The sequence below is a fragment of the Rhineura floridana genome, chromosome 2 (assembly GCF_030035675.1).
Source record: "Rhineura floridana isolate rRhiFlo1 chromosome 2, rRhiFlo1.hap2, whole genome shotgun sequence".
Classification (NCBI taxonomy): Eukaryota; Metazoa; Chordata; class Lepidosauria; order Squamata; family Rhineuridae; genus Rhineura; species Rhineura floridana.
The window spans coordinates 59,645,439-59,662,604 of record NC_084481.1 but is presented as its reverse complement, the minus strand read 5'-3'; the positions used below and the strand labels follow the sequence as shown (position 1 = coordinate 59,662,604).

The 17,166-nt window shown below is 41.1% G+C and overlaps 1 protein-coding gene across 4 annotated transcripts in view; it reads left to right on the top strand.

The window, feature by feature from the left end:
• RIF1 (replication timing regulatory factor 1) overlaps positions 1–17,166 on the top strand; it is a 49,424-nt gene that overhangs the window by 13,625 nt on the left and 18,633 nt on the right. For 2 of the 4 annotated variants that reach the window (XM_061608803.1, XM_061608801.1), the window contains exons 15-26: positions 367–453; positions 1,234–1,307; positions 1,665–1,845; positions 3,244–3,351; positions 3,445–3,594; positions 3,705–3,804; positions 5,176–5,440; positions 8,424–8,466; positions 9,313–9,515; positions 10,432–10,531; positions 10,788–10,919; positions 11,682–11,827. In XM_061608803.1, the coding sequence (XP_061464787.1) occupies positions 367–453; positions 1,234–1,307; positions 1,665–1,845; positions 3,244–3,351; positions 3,445–3,594; positions 3,705–3,804; positions 5,176–5,440; positions 8,424–8,466; positions 9,313–9,515; positions 10,432–10,531; positions 10,788–10,919; positions 11,682–11,827 (1,589 nt within the window). Of the gene's footprint in view, positions 1–366; positions 454–1,233; positions 1,308–1,664; positions 1,846–3,243; positions 3,352–3,444; positions 3,595–3,704; positions 3,805–5,175; positions 5,441–8,423; positions 8,467–9,312; positions 9,516–10,431; positions 10,532–10,784; positions 10,920–11,681; positions 11,828–17,166 lie in introns of all 4 variants that reach the window. The other 2 variants (XM_061608800.1, XM_061608802.1) reach the window with 1 other exon arrangement.

The window sequence follows — 17,166 nt, the reverse complement described above, 5'->3', positions numbered from 1 at the left end:
CATTGCTTTCGGTAAACTGATTTCTTTCTTGTACCCCATCACTTCTGAAACAAGATGAATATCACTTTCTCATATTAGTAGATATTGTATGTATAGGTGCTAGATAACTATTTATTGAGAGCCAGTGTGGTGTAGACCAGGGTTCAAATCCCCACTTGGCCCTGAAGCTCACTGGATGACCTTAGGCCAGTCACGGCCTCTCAGCCTAATCTACTTCACAGAGTTGTTGTGAGGATAAAATCAGGATGGGGAGAACCATGTTTGTATGCCACCTTGTACTCCTTGGAAGAAGGGTGGAATTGAAATGTAATCATAAAAATAAAATAAAATTTCAGATCTATACCAATATTTTGTTTCTTCTGTTAGTCCCTGATAGAAATCACAATTAAAGAGTTGCCTCCAAAGGTATTAGGATCACCAGCTTATCAGGTTGCTAACATGGATCTTCTGAATGTAAGTAGGATTTGTGTGTGTGTTTGAGCTTATCCTACCCATTCCATTACTCATACAAAGTATAGTAGGTAGGTGCTCCTTGTTTTCTTGAGGAAGCAAAGCTGGTAAGACTAACATACACTTCAGCCACAAACATTTTTTAGGATGTATGTATGCTCCTGCATAGTATATAATGAGCCTGGCTCTTTCCTATGAGTAGAGACTAAGCTGGAGAATATTGGCAGGAGTTGAAGGGAGGGCTCCCTTTTTAAAACATTCTAGCCCAAGCTCACTCTGGTTCTGTTAGTGGGAGTAGCTGAGGAGAGATGTATTGATCTTTCTGCTCTGGCCAGAGGGATTAGGCACAGTGAAACACAATATGCCTGAATATACAAATTTCTCAGTAAGTTGAGTGTATATCTGAGTGGGAACATCAAGTTTAGTGTTTCTGAGATCAAAGAACAAATTGATGTAATTTAATAGTCATGTAAAGACTTCAGCTTTTCCCAGTACTTTTTTAAAAAAGATCTTGTTCTGCCATGCTTTGGGAAAAATATTTTAATTGCACACAAGGGCACACTAAACCCAGTTTGTGTCTAGGGGCTGAATCATGTAGCAATCTATTTCTTCAAACTCAAAGAAACTGAGTTGTTGACCCTTATAGCATAGTCCAGCAAGACTGTGTTTTTTGTGCTTGTATGGGGTAGGACACGTAAAGTAAAATATAGGCATACATTTGTGAAATGGTTCCAAACATAGCAGGTTTGTTGGCTAAGGACTATGGCTTTTTTTTCTTGCCAGGGGACTCCAGCATTGTTTCTAATTCAGCTCTCCTTCCGTGAAGATATGTTGAAATGCTGTGTTCAAGATGAAAGGTACTCCAGAACAATGCTTTTTTAAATTCTCCTGTGGTTATATATCCTAATACCTGAATTCATTTGTGGTTGAGAGGGGGACCACTTGCATTATCTGATGGCAGTGACGTTCTGCATTAAAAGCAATTAGTTTAATACTTTTCCTCCTCCTACCCAGATCTGTAAGTCAAAGCTATGACAACTTAGGCTGAAATCCAATACACACTTACCTGGGAGTAAGTCCTGTTGAACTCAGTAGAGCTTACTTCTGAGTAGATATGTATTGGATTGCAGCCTTAGTGTGTTATGTCATTTTGAATCATGCAGTTGCTAAATTTGAAGTTAGTGAGTGCTGCTTCTATTTTCTTTTTTAATCAGGTTTTTCTTGAACTACGAGTCTCTTGTAGGATTTGTTTTGTCTGGCCCTACATCACCTTTGACTTTTAGTGAGTCTGTATTCACAGTTGTTAACCAAAGCGCACAGTACCTGGAAAACAAGGAACATCTTTGGAGAATATGGAGTATTATAGTTAACCCCTTAACTGAATGGATTAACCAGGTATAGTGCACTTGTTCCACCTACATGTTTACTACATGGAAATACCAAAGTACATACTTGGTAAACTCTTCACTGGATAGATATCGATCAGTTTGAATGAAATTAAAAAATAGCAAACTTTTCTGGACAGTATGACAAGGGATTTTGACTAATGCTCATTTTTCTTGCTGATTCAAAGTTGGTTTTTTTGTTTTTTTAAAAAGATTTTCCAGGTAATTGGAAAAAAATTTCTCCATAGAATCAATGGGCTATTAGAATCAATGGGCTATATTAAACTAACTAGTTGCACTAGCAGAAGCCAGCAGAAGGATTTCTGCAAGTGCAATAGGACTCCCCCCTTCTCCCACTGCACACCCCTGAGTCCTCTCCAAACATGCTCCAGAGGGTCAGGTGAACCCCCAGAGCACAGAAATGCTTGTGCTGATGGAACAATCTCCTTAGCTCTATGTTGAATTCAGCCCAATGTTCTTGCTGAATGCAAAGAGTCTAATTAATTATAGTAGTCATATTTGTAAACTGTTCCTGTATAAACTGTTTTACAATCAAGCAGTATATACATTTTGTTAAATAGAAATAAAATAAATAAAAAGCTTCATTACAACATTTAAGCCAAGATCCAAAGAACTGTGTAGTAAGCCCCAAGCTCATCAATATGACTATGGATGTCTGATGCAGCGGCCCTCATGATACAGCATAGCAAACTTACTTTTGACGCTGAAGGCGAGTTTCAAAATCAGTCTGATAGGACATGATATGGGAGTCACCTGTACAGTGAAAATCAGACCTCCTGCTGGACATGTGCAGTTATTTCTTAGTGTGCCTCGTGTAGCTCTTTTAGTCATTGGAGCATCACAGTTCGTTCAGCTTCTAGTGTAACTACCCTAAAACGTTAATTTTCTTAACAATACTTCAGTATACGTTCTCTTTAAATAATTTCTCAAGTGCATACAGTAGGGCCCCGCTTTACGGCATTCTGCTAATGTGGCGGCTTTCAATCAGGGGAAATTCCCCGTTTTAAAGCCGATTTTGGCATTTTGTGGCATTTTCGCCCGATGTGACCCATTAAAATCAATGGGTTCTGCTTTATGGCGGGGGCCTGGTCCCTAACCTGCCGTATAAGCGGGGCCCTACTGTAGTTAAGTTTGCATAGCTTCAGTGTTTGCTAGTGAAGTGAAAACACTGCTGATACTGCATTTTAAAAATAAAGTGTTTGGACTATCATCTCAAATCCAATTAAACACAAAGCCAAGATTACAATGTATCTTAAGTACAATGCACGCCTAGAGTACAAGTTCCTAGTTATAGAAGGTTACACACTTCAAGAAAATTAGAGACAAAAAGCTTGTGATGCCAGATACCTTTTTTGTGTATCAAGTTTTTTCAACTTTTTTCCTTTAGACAAATGAAGTAAATCAGGGTGATGCTTTGGAACATAACTTCAGTGCAATTTACAGTGCGTTGCTGCTTCCTGTGAATCACATATTCCCATCATCTGAATTTCCACAGGTAGAAAACTTGTTTTATTCTCAATAATCTCCATATAGCAGTAATCTTCCTTTAGAAAGAACTGTGATCTCTACTTGTTTTGTTTTGTTACAGCCCACAATGAAAACATTGCTGCGCTCCTGGTCAGAGCTCTATAGAGCATTTGCCCGTTGTGCTTTGCTGGTGGCAACAGCAGAAGATAATCTGTGCTGTGAAGAACTCTGCGCCAAAATAACATCTGGGTTAGAAGGTGAAGCACATATTGTAAGTATAGACTTCTGTTAATATAAAACGTGGTTGGTGCTGTGTGTAAAGTCTTATCACTTGCTTTTTATTCTTTACTGACTTGGCCAATCTGTCTTGTTTTGTTTCAGAATCAGTCCATGTTGGATGGTCTCTCTCACATCACTACAGTTATGGTTGACTGCATCAATTTTGCACCTTATGGCACTAAATATCAGCCAGCAAATAGATGTAAGGATAACAAGTGGGACTTGCAACAAAATGCTGCAGTGCAGAATGGTCCATTCCATTCCCTCTCCTGATTTTCTTCCTCTTCACCACCACTCCTCCCAACGTCATTCAGCATTCTATGTCCAGTGAGCATGCTGAGTATTCATTGGGCTGCTTTAGGTTTTTCTCCCTCCCTAGTGTGTCTTTTCTAAAGTTTTTTGAACTTCTGCAACCCTGGAGTTTCCCTCATGCCCACTGGTGGCTTCTCCTTGTTCGAGAGTGGTGCTGTTTTGGCTATGTAAGGATTGGCATTCAGAATATTGAGTTCACTATTCGTATATGATTCCAAATGTATTGAGGCTTTGATGTGTTGTGAAATAGGGAGCTGCTAAGGTGCTGCACTTGTTTGGTCAGTTTACTGTCTCGGCAGTTGAACTGACAGTATTGACCAAGCAGCTATATTCAGACATGTAGTAACAAGCTTTGTAAAGTTTACTTGTAAAGCTACAAGCTGTTTTGGTAGCTTGACTTAAATTATGAAGTTTCTACTGAAATCAGCAGTGGATTACTTGTAAAGCTTATCTCAGTTAAGTTCTTCAACTGTGGGCACTTTCCAATATTAAATACTTCAAATAAAATGTCTGTCATCATGGCAGGCAGGCAGGGGCATGAAGAGGGGGGTCTTGAATATTGTAAGGAACCCTATGGGAAGTGCACCATTCACTTGCATGGGAGAATAGGCTTTCCATTTTTGTGAAGGACTGTTGCAGATTTAAGCCATAACCATGGTTAGGAGATGAGTAGTAGGCCAATGGAATTGCATATTCTTTTCCCGCCTGTGCAGATTCCTTCACCTTGCCCTTAATCATCTGCTCTGATGTTAACTATGGCTACTTCTAACAATGTTGCCGTAGCAACCCAGAATTTGAAACGGGAATACAGAAAAGGGAAGGGAATATATGATTCTGCTATGCACTCTTAACCTTGGATAAGGATTATTCTTGTACTGTTTGAAGTATCAAATTACACTCTCATAGCAGAAATGTTCCAGGAGCAAAGTACAAAGAGTAATATTAAATTAGTACAGTAAGGCCCCGCTTATACGGTGGGTTCCGTTCCGGACCCCCGCTGTAAAGCGGAAAACGCCGTAAAGCGGAACCCCATTGACTTGAATGGGCTGCGTTGCGTGAAAACGGTGCAAAACGTCGCAAAAGAGAAAAAAATAGCTTTTAAATTAAAAACGAAAGCCGCCTTAAAGCGGAACGCCGTAAAGCGGGGCCCTACTGTATCTATGACTGGGTAGCAAGTGTGATGGTCCTTGCTAAACAATTTTAATTTTAATACAGAACTAGCTCAGGCCTTCTAAAATAGTACTGTCAAATTGTTCTTTAGCCCCACAGATACCTACAGACTGGTCCAAAAAGAAGAAAGATCCCCTTGGCAAACTGTCATCCTTAATTAAACTTTTGGTGATATTGATAAACTCTCTTCCGATGCTCACATCCAAGGAATCCAGCCCTGAAAAATTTGCTTTTGTCAGTGCTTCTGTTATTGGTGTTCTTCAAAATATCATTGGCCACACATCTTTGCCTTCAGTCATCAGACCTCTGTTCAGAGTGATTGCAAAACCTCTATCAACATTGTATGAAAATACAAAGTAAGTGTGTATGGATCATCAGGCTGTGCTATATTGTCACATCAGTTGTGTGCACTTTCTGCTGTGGCTAACTAGTCACATACAGGAGTTTGAAGTAGTTCAGGAATCCTGTACCATCTGAAGTACTTTATTGATGCTACAGTGACGTTCCAGATGTACTTTATTGATGCTACATTGAGAGCTTGATAGCAGCTTGTGTAGACCTTGATGCAAAAGTTTCAGATGCAATCTGTAATCAATTTTTAAATGTTTTATAAACTGCAAAGAGAGAACAATATTAACTGGTGTCCTTTCGCATGACACAGAAAAGGGGCAATACTTTTTTTAAACGATGCCTCCCTACGATACGTTTGCATCATCCAAAAATAGGAAAGTATGCTTCTTGCTTCAGAGCTATCTTTCTACCTGTGTATTCAAGTTTGGTCAATCAGTCAAAAATCATGATTGATCAAACTTAAGATTTCTTTAATTGATCAACAGTACTAAAAAATACAGGAGGCTAGATTCAACTGCTTTCTGAAAATTCATTCTAATAACCTTGCATTGATTAGTTATCAGATGTGTCTAATATGGTTCATGGCATGTCTCAGTAGTAGCTCTGGTTCCTGAAACTTGGAAGTTAGTTACTTTTTTAAAAAATAAAAGGTTGAACTATTACAGTAATAATCAAATTACAATACTATCCAGTTTTGTCTGGGCTTGGCTATATTGAGGTTTTTCCCTTGCATATATAGTTATATTTCAACTTATCTGACAAAATATATTTTTAAGATACTAGTTGTGAGCCTTAGGGCAGGGGCACGCTTTTAAAACTGTTTTTCTGAAAGATTTTTTTTTTTTTTTGCTAAAGGGCAGGGTATGAACGCTGTAAACTAGTTAATTAAGAAGCAGAAATTAGTCCTAACTCATAAGTTATCTCATTTAAGAACATAAGAACATAAGAAGAGCCTGCTGGATCAGGCCAGTGGCCCATCTAGTCCAGCATCCTGTTCTCACAGTGGCCAACCAGGTGCCTGGGGGAAGCCCGCAAGCAGGACCCGAGTGCAAGAACACTCTCCCCTCCTGAGGCTTCCGGCAACTGGTTTTCAGAAGCATGCTGCCTCTGACTAGGGTGGCAGAGCACAGCCATCATGGCTAGTAGCCATTGATAGCCCTGTCCTCCATGAATTTGTCTAATCTTCTTTTAAAGCCGTCCAAGCTGGTGGCCATTACTGCATCTTGTGGGAGCAAATTCCATAGTTTAACTATGCGCTGAGTAAAGAAGTACTTCCTTTTGTCTGTCCTGAATCTTCCAACATTCAGCTTCTTTGAATGTCCACGAGTTCTAGTATTATGAGAGAGGGAGAAGAACTTTTCTCTATCCACTTTCTCAATGCCATGCATAATTTTATACACTTCTATCATGTCTCCTCTGACCCGCCTTTTCTCTAAACTAAAAAGCCCCAAATGCTGCAACCTTTCCTCGTAAGGGAGTCGCTCCATCCCCTTGATCATTCTGGTTGCCCTCTTCTGAACCTTTTCCAACTCTATAATATCCTTTTTGAGATGAGGCGACCAGAACTGTACACAGTATTCCAAATGCGGCCGCACCATAGATTTATACAACGGCATTATGATATCGGCTGTTTTATTTTCAATACCTTTCCTAACTATCGCTAGCATGGAATTTGCCTTTTTCACAGCTGCCGCACACTGGGTTGACATTTTCATCGTGCTGTCCACTACAACCCCGAGGTCTCTCTCCTGGTCGGTCACCGCCAGTTCAGACCCCATGAGCGTATATGTGAAATTCAGATTTTTTGCTCCAATATGCATAATTTTACACTTGTTTATATTGAATTGCATTTGCCATTTTTCTGCCCATTCACTCAGTTTGGAGAGGTCTTTTTGGAGCTCTTCACAATCCCTTTTTGTTTTAACAACCCTGAACAATTTAGTGTCGTCAGCAAACTTGGCCACTTCACTGCTCACTCCTAATTCTAGGTCATTAATGAACAAGTTTAAAAGTACAGGTCCCAATACCGATCCTTGAGGGACTCCACTTTCTACAGCCCTCCATTGGGAGAACTGTCCGTTTATTCCTACTGTCTGCTTTCTGCTTCTTAACCAATTCCTTATCCACAAGAGGACCTCTCCTCTTATTCCATGACTGCTAAGCTTCCTCAGAAGCCTTTGGTGAGGTACCTTGTCAAACGCTTTTTGAAAGTCTAAGTACACTATGTCCACTGGATCACCTCTATCTATATGCTTGTTGACACTCTCAAAGAATTCTAATAGGTTACTGAGACAGGACTTTCCCTTGCAGAAGCCATGCTGGCTCTGCTTCAGCAAGGCTTGTTCTTCTATGTGCTTAGTTAATCTAGCTTTAATAATACTTTCTACCAGTTTTCCAGGGACAGAAGTTAAGTTAACTGGCCTGTAATTTCCGGGATCCCCTCTGGATCCCTTTTTGAAGATTGGCGTTACATTTGCCACTTTCCAGTCCTCAGGCACGGAGGAGGACCCGAGGGACAAGTTACATATTTTAGTTAGCAGATCAGCAATTTCACCTTTGAGTTCTTTGAGAACTGTCGGGTGGATGCCATCTGGGCCCGGTGATTTGTCAGTTTTTATATTGTCTATTAAGCTTAGAACTTCCTCTCTCGTTACCACTATTTGTCTCAGTTCCTCAGAATCCCTTCCTGCAAATGTTAGTTCAGGTTCAGGGATCTGCCCTATATCTTCCACTGTGAAGACAGATGCAAAGAATTTATTTAGCTTCTCTGCAATCTCCTTATCGTTCTTTAGTACACCTTTCACTCCCTTATCATCCAAGGGTCCAATTGTCTCCCTAGATGGTCTCCTGCTTTGAATGTATTTATAGAATTTTTTGTTGTTGGTTTTTATGTTCTTAGCAATGTGCTCCTCAAATTCTTTTTTAGCATCCCTTATTGTCTTCTTGCATTTCTTTTGCCAGAGTTTGTGTTCTTTTTTCCCCCACCAGGTCCATTAATGCATCTAGAGTGACCAGTGGGCTCAACACCAAGGTAAGTAATTTGGAAGAAGGAAAAAACCTGCCTTTCTGTCTCTTGAATCCAACAAACTGACCTTTAATGCCCTGCAATCTAGTAGCCTAATCCTGTAAAAAGAGCTGCCCTACCACACAGTGTATAGTGGATGTGTGTGTCTGTACAAGCAGTTTTGTTGTGCTGGCACAAACTCCCCTAGTACCTCATAGTTCTGTGGATGTTGCGTGATTAAACGCATTTAAGCCAGGAATTTCCTTGTCTTCCAACATGATAGGGAGAAGATTGGTCAGCGCACAGAGCTTGGGGAAATACAGGCTTGTAGTAGTAGTAGTAGTAGTAGTAGTAGTAGTAGTAGTTTATTGTTTTTAGCCAATGGCCATTACAATGTGAATGTCAATATAAAACATCTGGTAAAACATGCATATAAAACGTATATAAGACAATAGGAATCTATCCAATGATACGTAGATAAAACCCTGAGTTTTCAAAAACTAATTAAAATGATTATAGAAATGTTGGTATTTATTTCATTTATTCATTTGTTTAGGTTAGAATGTGCTCAGGTGACTCTCCCTTTGTTGGTAGGACTCATGTGTTTTAGGAAGGCCAATACAGGCTTGTAGCAAATCTTTGCCTCGCTTTGCATCGTTTCAGTCTAGTAGATCTTCCTATGTCATCTAGCTTAGAGGACTGGATGGACTCCAGGCCTATAAAAAGTGTGCTGAGAACTTGATTGTATAATTGGCCTTTTCACTTTAAGCAATACTTTGTAACTGAGCAGACCATGCTTAGCCAATTACCACTTATGACCTGTTTTTTGTTTGCAGCTATAACTGTTTTGATATTTCTTATTCTGTTTTCCAGTTTGAAAAGTTATTGGCAGAAAGTATTAGTTGTTTACAGTCCTCCTATACTGGGTCCTTTGATAGTGAGCTACTACAAGAGCTTTCTCCATTGCTGTGCATAATGCTTTTGAACAAGAATAAACAGATACGTAGTCAAGCTGCTCAGTTCTGGAATGCAACATTTGGTAATGCTGTTGTGCTGTCATACCCAGAAGAATTAAAGTAAGAGGACTTAAAGTTGCTTGTGATGTACCTAATAGGTCTGTGAACAAACCTCTTGACTTGTGCAAAGCCCCCTCCTCAGGCCATAAAACATTCCTATGTATTTTTCAGCCTGTGACATTTGATGCACTTCTGTTTGAGGATTTTGATTGGGAAGTTTGAAACATGGTAGATGTGCATGAAAGCAACTATCACAGTGGTCAAAATACGCAGTTCAAAACCAAATCGACATGGCATGCTGTTAGTTGGTTTCCCAACTCTTTTAATTAAAAACCAGAAGCAGTCTTGAAGCTGCAAATCTAAGCAGAAGAATGGGTGGGGGAAGGGTTGTTTGACCCTTTCTCATCTGCAGGCCTTTCTGTCCAAAAGTTCACATAAAGAGAAAACCAGCTTGGGATGGGAAAACTGCTTAGGAGAAGGGACTGCTTGCTCCTTTTACCTGCCATTCCTCTTGTCAAACTCATACCTCACAGGCAGATTGTGAGGGTAGGGGTGTTTCTTTGGCTGGGGAGAGGTGCATGCTGACTACTTATTACTTCTGATTTGGGATTCAAGGCATTATTTAATGGTGTAATTTGTACAGTGGCTGCAAAGTGTAAGATATAGGACTAGTAAGATTACATAAGTAAAGTCTTGTTTGTTCTCCAGAACTTCAGATTTATGTTGGTGATACACATGGAAAACTATCATAGGCTTCGCTAAACAGACAAGCCAGTCAGGTGCAGATTTTGCATAGTGTTTGCTTTATAATATTAGCCTGCACATCTGGACAGTGCACTGTAGTTATCAACTCAAAACTGCTTTATTGTGCTTATACATTTTCAGATGTAATGTAGTGGCAAAAACTAATACTTTGAAGTCTCTGAATATCAAGTTCTAAGCTTTAAATGTAACATTCATGATTGCTTCCTTGCAGACCTGTTGTATGCCAAGTCAAGCAAAAAATTATGCTCTCGTTGCCCGGTTTTGAAAGCATTGAGATAGTGGGAGAGTCTAATGAGACATATTCTGATTCAGTAAGTATTAAGTTTTGGCATTTGCTATAGTAAACCTTTTTCTTTAGCTGAATAAACAGGTCAAAATGCGCAGCTATATAAGACCTTAATTCAGTTTACAGCTGGTAAAGTGGTTGGGTATGGTTCTGAAAAATAAAAGCAATTGCAGATATGTCTGAGAAGAAACCTTTTTGATAGCAGGATTTCTGGCAGTCTTATTAGTGAAACTACAGTAAGAACTCAAGTTTTTTATTAAATTATAATTCTGTTATAGCAGACAGAGAATTCCCAATGGGATGCAAAGATAAGTGGAATAGAAGTAACGTCTACTGGGAAAAGAGACTCCTTGCTAGCACAGACCAATGAACTGAAACAAAAAAGTATTAATTCCCCCATAACACCTACAAAGGTAAGACATAACAGTTTATTCAATGAAATTGCATCTTATTGACAGTTCTTTCTCCAGCAGTTATATACCATTTTTCTATTCTAAGCATCAATTATTTTTTCCTGCTCATGTGATATAGGTAATGTAAGTGTGGGGCTCATTTAAGGATTGTGCAGTTGATTAAAGGCAGGATCCATTTGTCCCCTGCCCAGGTATTGGGGCCGGTTCTAAAGGGTGGCCAGGTGGGGCACTGGCCCGAGGGCCCCTGGAGCTACAGGGGGCCCCTCAGCTGCCCCTCCGCTCCCCTTCTGCTGTCCGCGTCCCCCCTCCGCACCTACCTGTCTCCTGTCTTTTACCATTGCCCTTAACGAAGATGACGGCTGCGGTTTCCGTAAGGTACTGAAGCCCCTGCCGCCATCTTAGTTGATTGCAGATGCGCGCGCGTAGCACGCACGTGTGCCATCAACAAAGATAGCGGTGGAGGCATCATCCACTTAGGAAACCGCAGCCATCTTTGTTAAGGGCAATGGTAAAAGACAGGAGACAGGTAGGTGGGGGGCCCTGTGTGTGTGTGTGTGTGTGTGTACGTGTGCACACACACACAAGGGGCCAGGGCAAGCTCATGCCCAAAGGCCCCAGCATGCCTGGAGCTGGCCCTGCCAGGTATGAGCAGAAAGCCCTTCCACTCAGGCATATCCCTGTTGTACAGTGCAAGGTATTGCCTGAGATGTACTGCAGCAATTCCTCTCCCCTCTTTATTTTTTACTTTTTCTCACTCAATAGGTGAAACTAGAACGCTCACTGACAAAAACAAATAGAAAAAGCGTGCTTCTGGAAGAGGAAAATACTGTTGACTTCGTGTTTATTCCTCCAGAAACAAAAGAGAGGGTATTGACAGAACACCAAAAAGAAGTGCTAAGAACTAAAAGGTTTGTAACTTTGTTAATTATGTGGACTATTCTTGTAAATTGTTTGGGTTTTAACAGTTGGGAAATGCACATTTTTTCTGTCTGCTACCATAAGAACATAAGAACATAAGAAGAGCCTGCTGGATCAGGCCAGTGGCCCATCCAGTCCAGCATCCTGTTCTCACAGTGGCCAACCAGGTGCCTGGGGGAAGGCCGCAAGCAGGACCCGAGTGCAAGAACACTCTCCCCTCCTGAGGCTTCCGGCAACTGGTATTCAGAAGCATGCTGCCTCTGACTAGGGTGGCAGAGCATAGCCATCATGGCTAGTAGCCATTGATAGCCGTGTCCTCCATGAATTTGTCTAATCTTCTTTTAAAGCCGTCCAAGCTGGTGGCCATTACTGCATCTTGTGGGAGCAAATTCCATAGTTTAACTATGCACTGAGTAAAGAAGTACTTCCTTTTGTCTGTCCTGAATCTTCCAACATTCAGCTTCTTTGAATGTCCACGAGTTCTAGTATTATGAGAGAGGGAGAAGAACTTTTCTCTATCCACTTTCTCAATGCCATGCATAATTTTGTACACTTCTACCATGTCTCCTCTGACCCGCCTTTTCTCTAAACTAAAAAGCCCCAAATGCTGCAACCTTTCCTCGTAAGGGAGTCGCTCCATCCCCTTGATCATTCTGGTTGCCCTCTTCTGAACCTTTTCCAACTCTATAATATCCTTTTTGAGATGAGGCGACTAGAACTGTTCACAGTATTCCAAATGCGGCCGCACCATAGATTTATACAACGGCATTATGATATCGGCTGTTTTATTTTCAATACCTTTCCTAATTATCGCTAGCATGGAATTTGCCTTTTTCATAGCTGCCGCACACTGGGTCGACATTTTCATCGTGCTGTCCACTACAACCCCGAGGTCTCTCTCCTGGTCGGTCACCGCCAGTTCAGACCCCATGAGCGTATATGTGAAATTCAGATTTTTTGCTCCAATATGCATAATTTTACACTTGTTTATATTGAATTGCATTTGCCATTTTTCTGCCCATTCACTCAGTTTGGAGAGGTCTTTTTGGAGCTCTTCACAATCCCTTTTTGTTTTAACAACCCTGAACAATTTAGTGTCGTCAGCAAACTTGGCCACTTCACTGCTCACTCCTAATTCTAGGTCATTAATGAACAAGTTGAAAAGTACAGGTCCCAATACCGACCCTTGAGGGACTCCATTTTCTACAGCCCTCCATTGGAAGAACTGTCCGTTTATTCCTACTGTCTGCTTTCTGCTTCTTAACCAATTTCTTATCCACAAGAGGACCTCTCCTCTTATTCCATGACTGCTAAGCTTCCTCAGAAGCCTTTGGTGAGGTACCTTGTCAAACGCTTTTTGAAAGTCTAAGTACACTATGTCCACTGGATCACCTCTATCTATATGCTTGTTGACACTCTCAAAGAATTCTAATAGGTTACTGAGACAGGACTTTCCCTTGCAGAAGCCATGCTGGCTCTGCTTCAGCAAGGCTTGTTCTTCTATGTGCTTAGTTAATCTAGCTTTAATAATACTTTCTACCAGTTTTCCAGGGACAGAAGTTAAGTTAACTGGCCTGTAATTTCCGGGATCCCCTCTGGATCCCTTTTTGAAGATTGGCGTTACATTTGCCACTTTCCAGTCCTCAGGCACGGAGGAGGACCCAAGGGACAAGTTACATATTTTAGTTAGCAGATCAGCAATTTCACCTTTGAGTTCTTTGAGAACTCTCGGGTGGATGCCATCCGGGCCCGGTGATTTGTCAGTTTTTATATTGTCCATTAAGCTTAGAACTTCCTCTCTCGTTACCACTATTTGTCTCAGTTCCTCAGAATCCCTTCCTGCAAATGTTAGTTCAGGTTCAGGGATCTGCCCTATATCTTCCACTGTGAAGACAGATGCAAAGAATTCATTTAGCTTCTCTGCAATCTCCTTATCGTTCTTTAGTACACCTTTGACTCCCTTATCATCCAAGGGTCCAATTGTCTCCCTAGATGGTCTCCTGCTTTGAATGTATTTATAGAATTTTTTGTTGTTGGTTTTTATGTTCTTAGCAATGTGCTCCTCAAATTCTTTTTTAGCATCCCTTATTGTCTTCTTGCATTTCTTTTGCCAGAGTTTGTGTTCTTTTTTATTTTCTTCATTTGGACAAGACTTCCATTTTTTGAAGGAAGACTTTTTGCCTCTAAGAGCTTCCTTGACTTTGCTCGTTAACCATGCTGGCATCTTCTTGGCCCTGGCGGTACCTTTTCTGATCTGCGGTATGCACTCCAGTTGAGCTTCTAATATAGTGTTTTTAAACAACCTCCAAGCATTTTCGAGTGATGTGACCCTCTGGACTTTGTTTTTCAGCTTTCTTTTTACCAATCCCCTCATTTTTGTGAAGTTTCCTCTTTTGAAGTCAAATGTGACCGTGTTGGATTTTCTTGGCAATTGGCCAGTTACATGTATGTTTAATTTAATAGCACTGTGGTCACTGCTTCCAATCGGTTCAACAACACTTACATCTTGCACCAGGTCCCTGTCCCCACTGAGGATTAAGTCCAGGGTTGCCGTCCCTCTGGTCGGTTCCATGACCAACTGGTCTAGGGAATAGTCATTTAGGATATCTAGAAACTTTGCTTCTTTGTCATGACTGGAACACATATGCAGCCAGTCTATGTCCGGGTAGTTGAAGTCACCCATTACTACCACATTTCCTAGTTTGGATGCTTCCTCAATGCCATATCTCATCTCAAGGTCTCCCTGAGCATTTTGATCAGGGGGACGATAGATCGTTCCCAGTATTAAGTCCCTCCTGGGGCATGGTATCACCACCCACAACGATTCTGTGGAGGAGTCTGCCTCTTTGGGGGTTTCGAGCTTGCTGGATTCAATGCCTTCTTTCACTTATAGAGTGACTCCGCCACCAATACGTCCTTCCCTGTCCTTCCGATATAGTTTATATCCAGGGATAACCGTATCCTACTGGTTTTCTCCATTCCACCAGGTCTCGGTTATGCTCACTATATCAATGCTCTCCTCTAAGACCAAGCACTCCAGTTCTCCCATCTTGGTTCGCAGGCTCCTAGCATTAGCGTACAGGCACTTGTAAGCAGTGTCTCTCTTCAAGTGTCTTTGGCACTTGTGGTTAGGCCTGTGGTAATTTTGCTCTTCTGAATTTATATCCTGTGCCCCTGCTCTCACAATGCCTACTTCTAGATCTGAGACTTTGAAGACAGACCATCTCCTTTGTTGCCAGGAGATGGCAGAAAAAGATCTTGTATTGAAGCAGTTTTTCTGTGGCTCTAAAAAGAGATTCCTAGTTAATCCCACTTGCCCTGCCGAGCTAGGCTTGGTTACTAGTAAGGGAGCTCACTATGCAAGTTATGCTGGGTAGAACGGTTCTTTCTTGGGCCTAGAACAAGTCTTCAGAATTTGTTCTAAGGTAAATAAATAAATCAAAGATCGTAACAGCATAGCTTCCTAAAAAGAGAGAGCTTTTTCTTCTCACTTCTGTACGGCTATACTTAATAATACCATGGTGATATTTCTGAGCAACGGCATTGGATTTTTCCATTTTGCAGTGTTCAGGACAGCCTGCTGTGCTGGGCCGGCTCCCATTCCCCAAAAGGAATGTGGGCTAGATCCAAAGATGCACAGGGAGAATTCTGCTCGCACAGTGGAGCTTTTCCTCCTCTGCTCCTTCCTCAAAACCCGATACTGAGGGTCAGTGGGCCTTCTGGGATTAAGATATGGGGGGCTGCTGCAAAATAGGATATCGGGGGAATTGGTGGGACTGCCTTGTGCAAGGAGAAGTGCTTTTCCTTCATGCATGACCACTTTGCATCCAAGCCATTCTGTGCAATAGAACATGATAGGCAGGACAAGCCTAGTATTCAAGTTTGCAGTTCTGTCTTCTTGCTCTTGATTGTCACCTGTCACTGGTAAAAGGTGCTGGCCCTATGTCCTATTTCTAGGCTGACTCAGTGGTCTACTGAGCAAGAGAACTTGCTCAGCCTGGAGCAGCAGTGAAATTCTACTCCTGGTTTGGGGATCCCCTACACAGATGTAACAGTGTTATAGTTCTTTTAAAAATACATAGTTTTACTGAATTTAATGTGTTATTAACCTAGATAATAAAGTATTGCTTTGCTTTTAAACTGTGAAAAGTCAGTGTGTTCATTGTTTACAGGCCTCTTTTCCCCCTGCACAAATAATGTTTTGTTATTAAAAGCTGCAATATTGCACAGTATTTTCATTTTCTAGTACAAAACCAACAGTGTGAGGCAAATATGGAATTTGGCCCTTAAGAAAGAAAAGAGAATGGCAAAGCCTTCAGTACTGGGTGGGATGGTTCCTGGCCTTTTAAAAACTGTCTTTTTGTGGCTTGTTTGTTCATCGGCTTGATCAGGAGTAACCAGTGTGATGCCGTCCTACATCTCCCATCATCCCTGATGATTAATCATGCCAGCTGGAGCTGAGGGAGTTATATTTTAACAACACCTGGAGGGCATCCTAGGCTAGGTTCTACTTTTTAGATGCTGCCCAAAGAATTTGGAATTTGGAAAAAAAAAATCTTATATTCTTATGTTCTCAGGTTTATTTCTTATCGGGATTTGTGATGAAATTGGCTTGACATTAAGGTGTTGCATTTAGAATGCTCTCTGTAATCCCAAAAATCAAACTGAAGAGGTTTTGAATAAACCTCTGTATTAAAGGAGAGGAGATGGGAAATCTGCTCTCTTCTAATTTTTCAAACATAATGTAAAGCCTCCCTGAACCTTTGTGTTTATCAGCACAGTTTCTTGCTGATAAAGGGAAGGATGCTGGCCAGAGTAGGGAGCAGCAGTCCCCCTTGTGGCAACTGCATTTGTACATTTCTGGGAGTTTTCCATTGAAGATATGAGGATTGGACTCCACAGGATTGGACTTCGCTTTCTTATATATGTGCTTGCTATTCGTTGGAGAATGTCCACATTTTTCTAACGTCAATGCAAGGAGATGAATAGCTTCTTGCAGGTGTCATTTGATTATTCTTTCCTAGTGACAATCTTGGCATTGGAATTTGAGCAATGGTTAGCTTAATTGCTTAAATGCAGTTCTGCATCAAGAGTATTAAGATTACTCGTTAACCACTGTGCTTTACAGGTGAGGGCCTCCTGCAGATATCTTATCAGGAGGTCTGTTCCGCACAACAAAAGAAGCAGACCTTTAGTGTTGTAGTACTGGCACTTTGGAATTCCTTTCCCTTGAATATTGGACAGGCGAACATCTCATGTTATCTTTTTGGTGTCTACTGAAGACCTTCCTCTTTCAACAAGCCTTTTATGTAACCATCATATCCAAGGC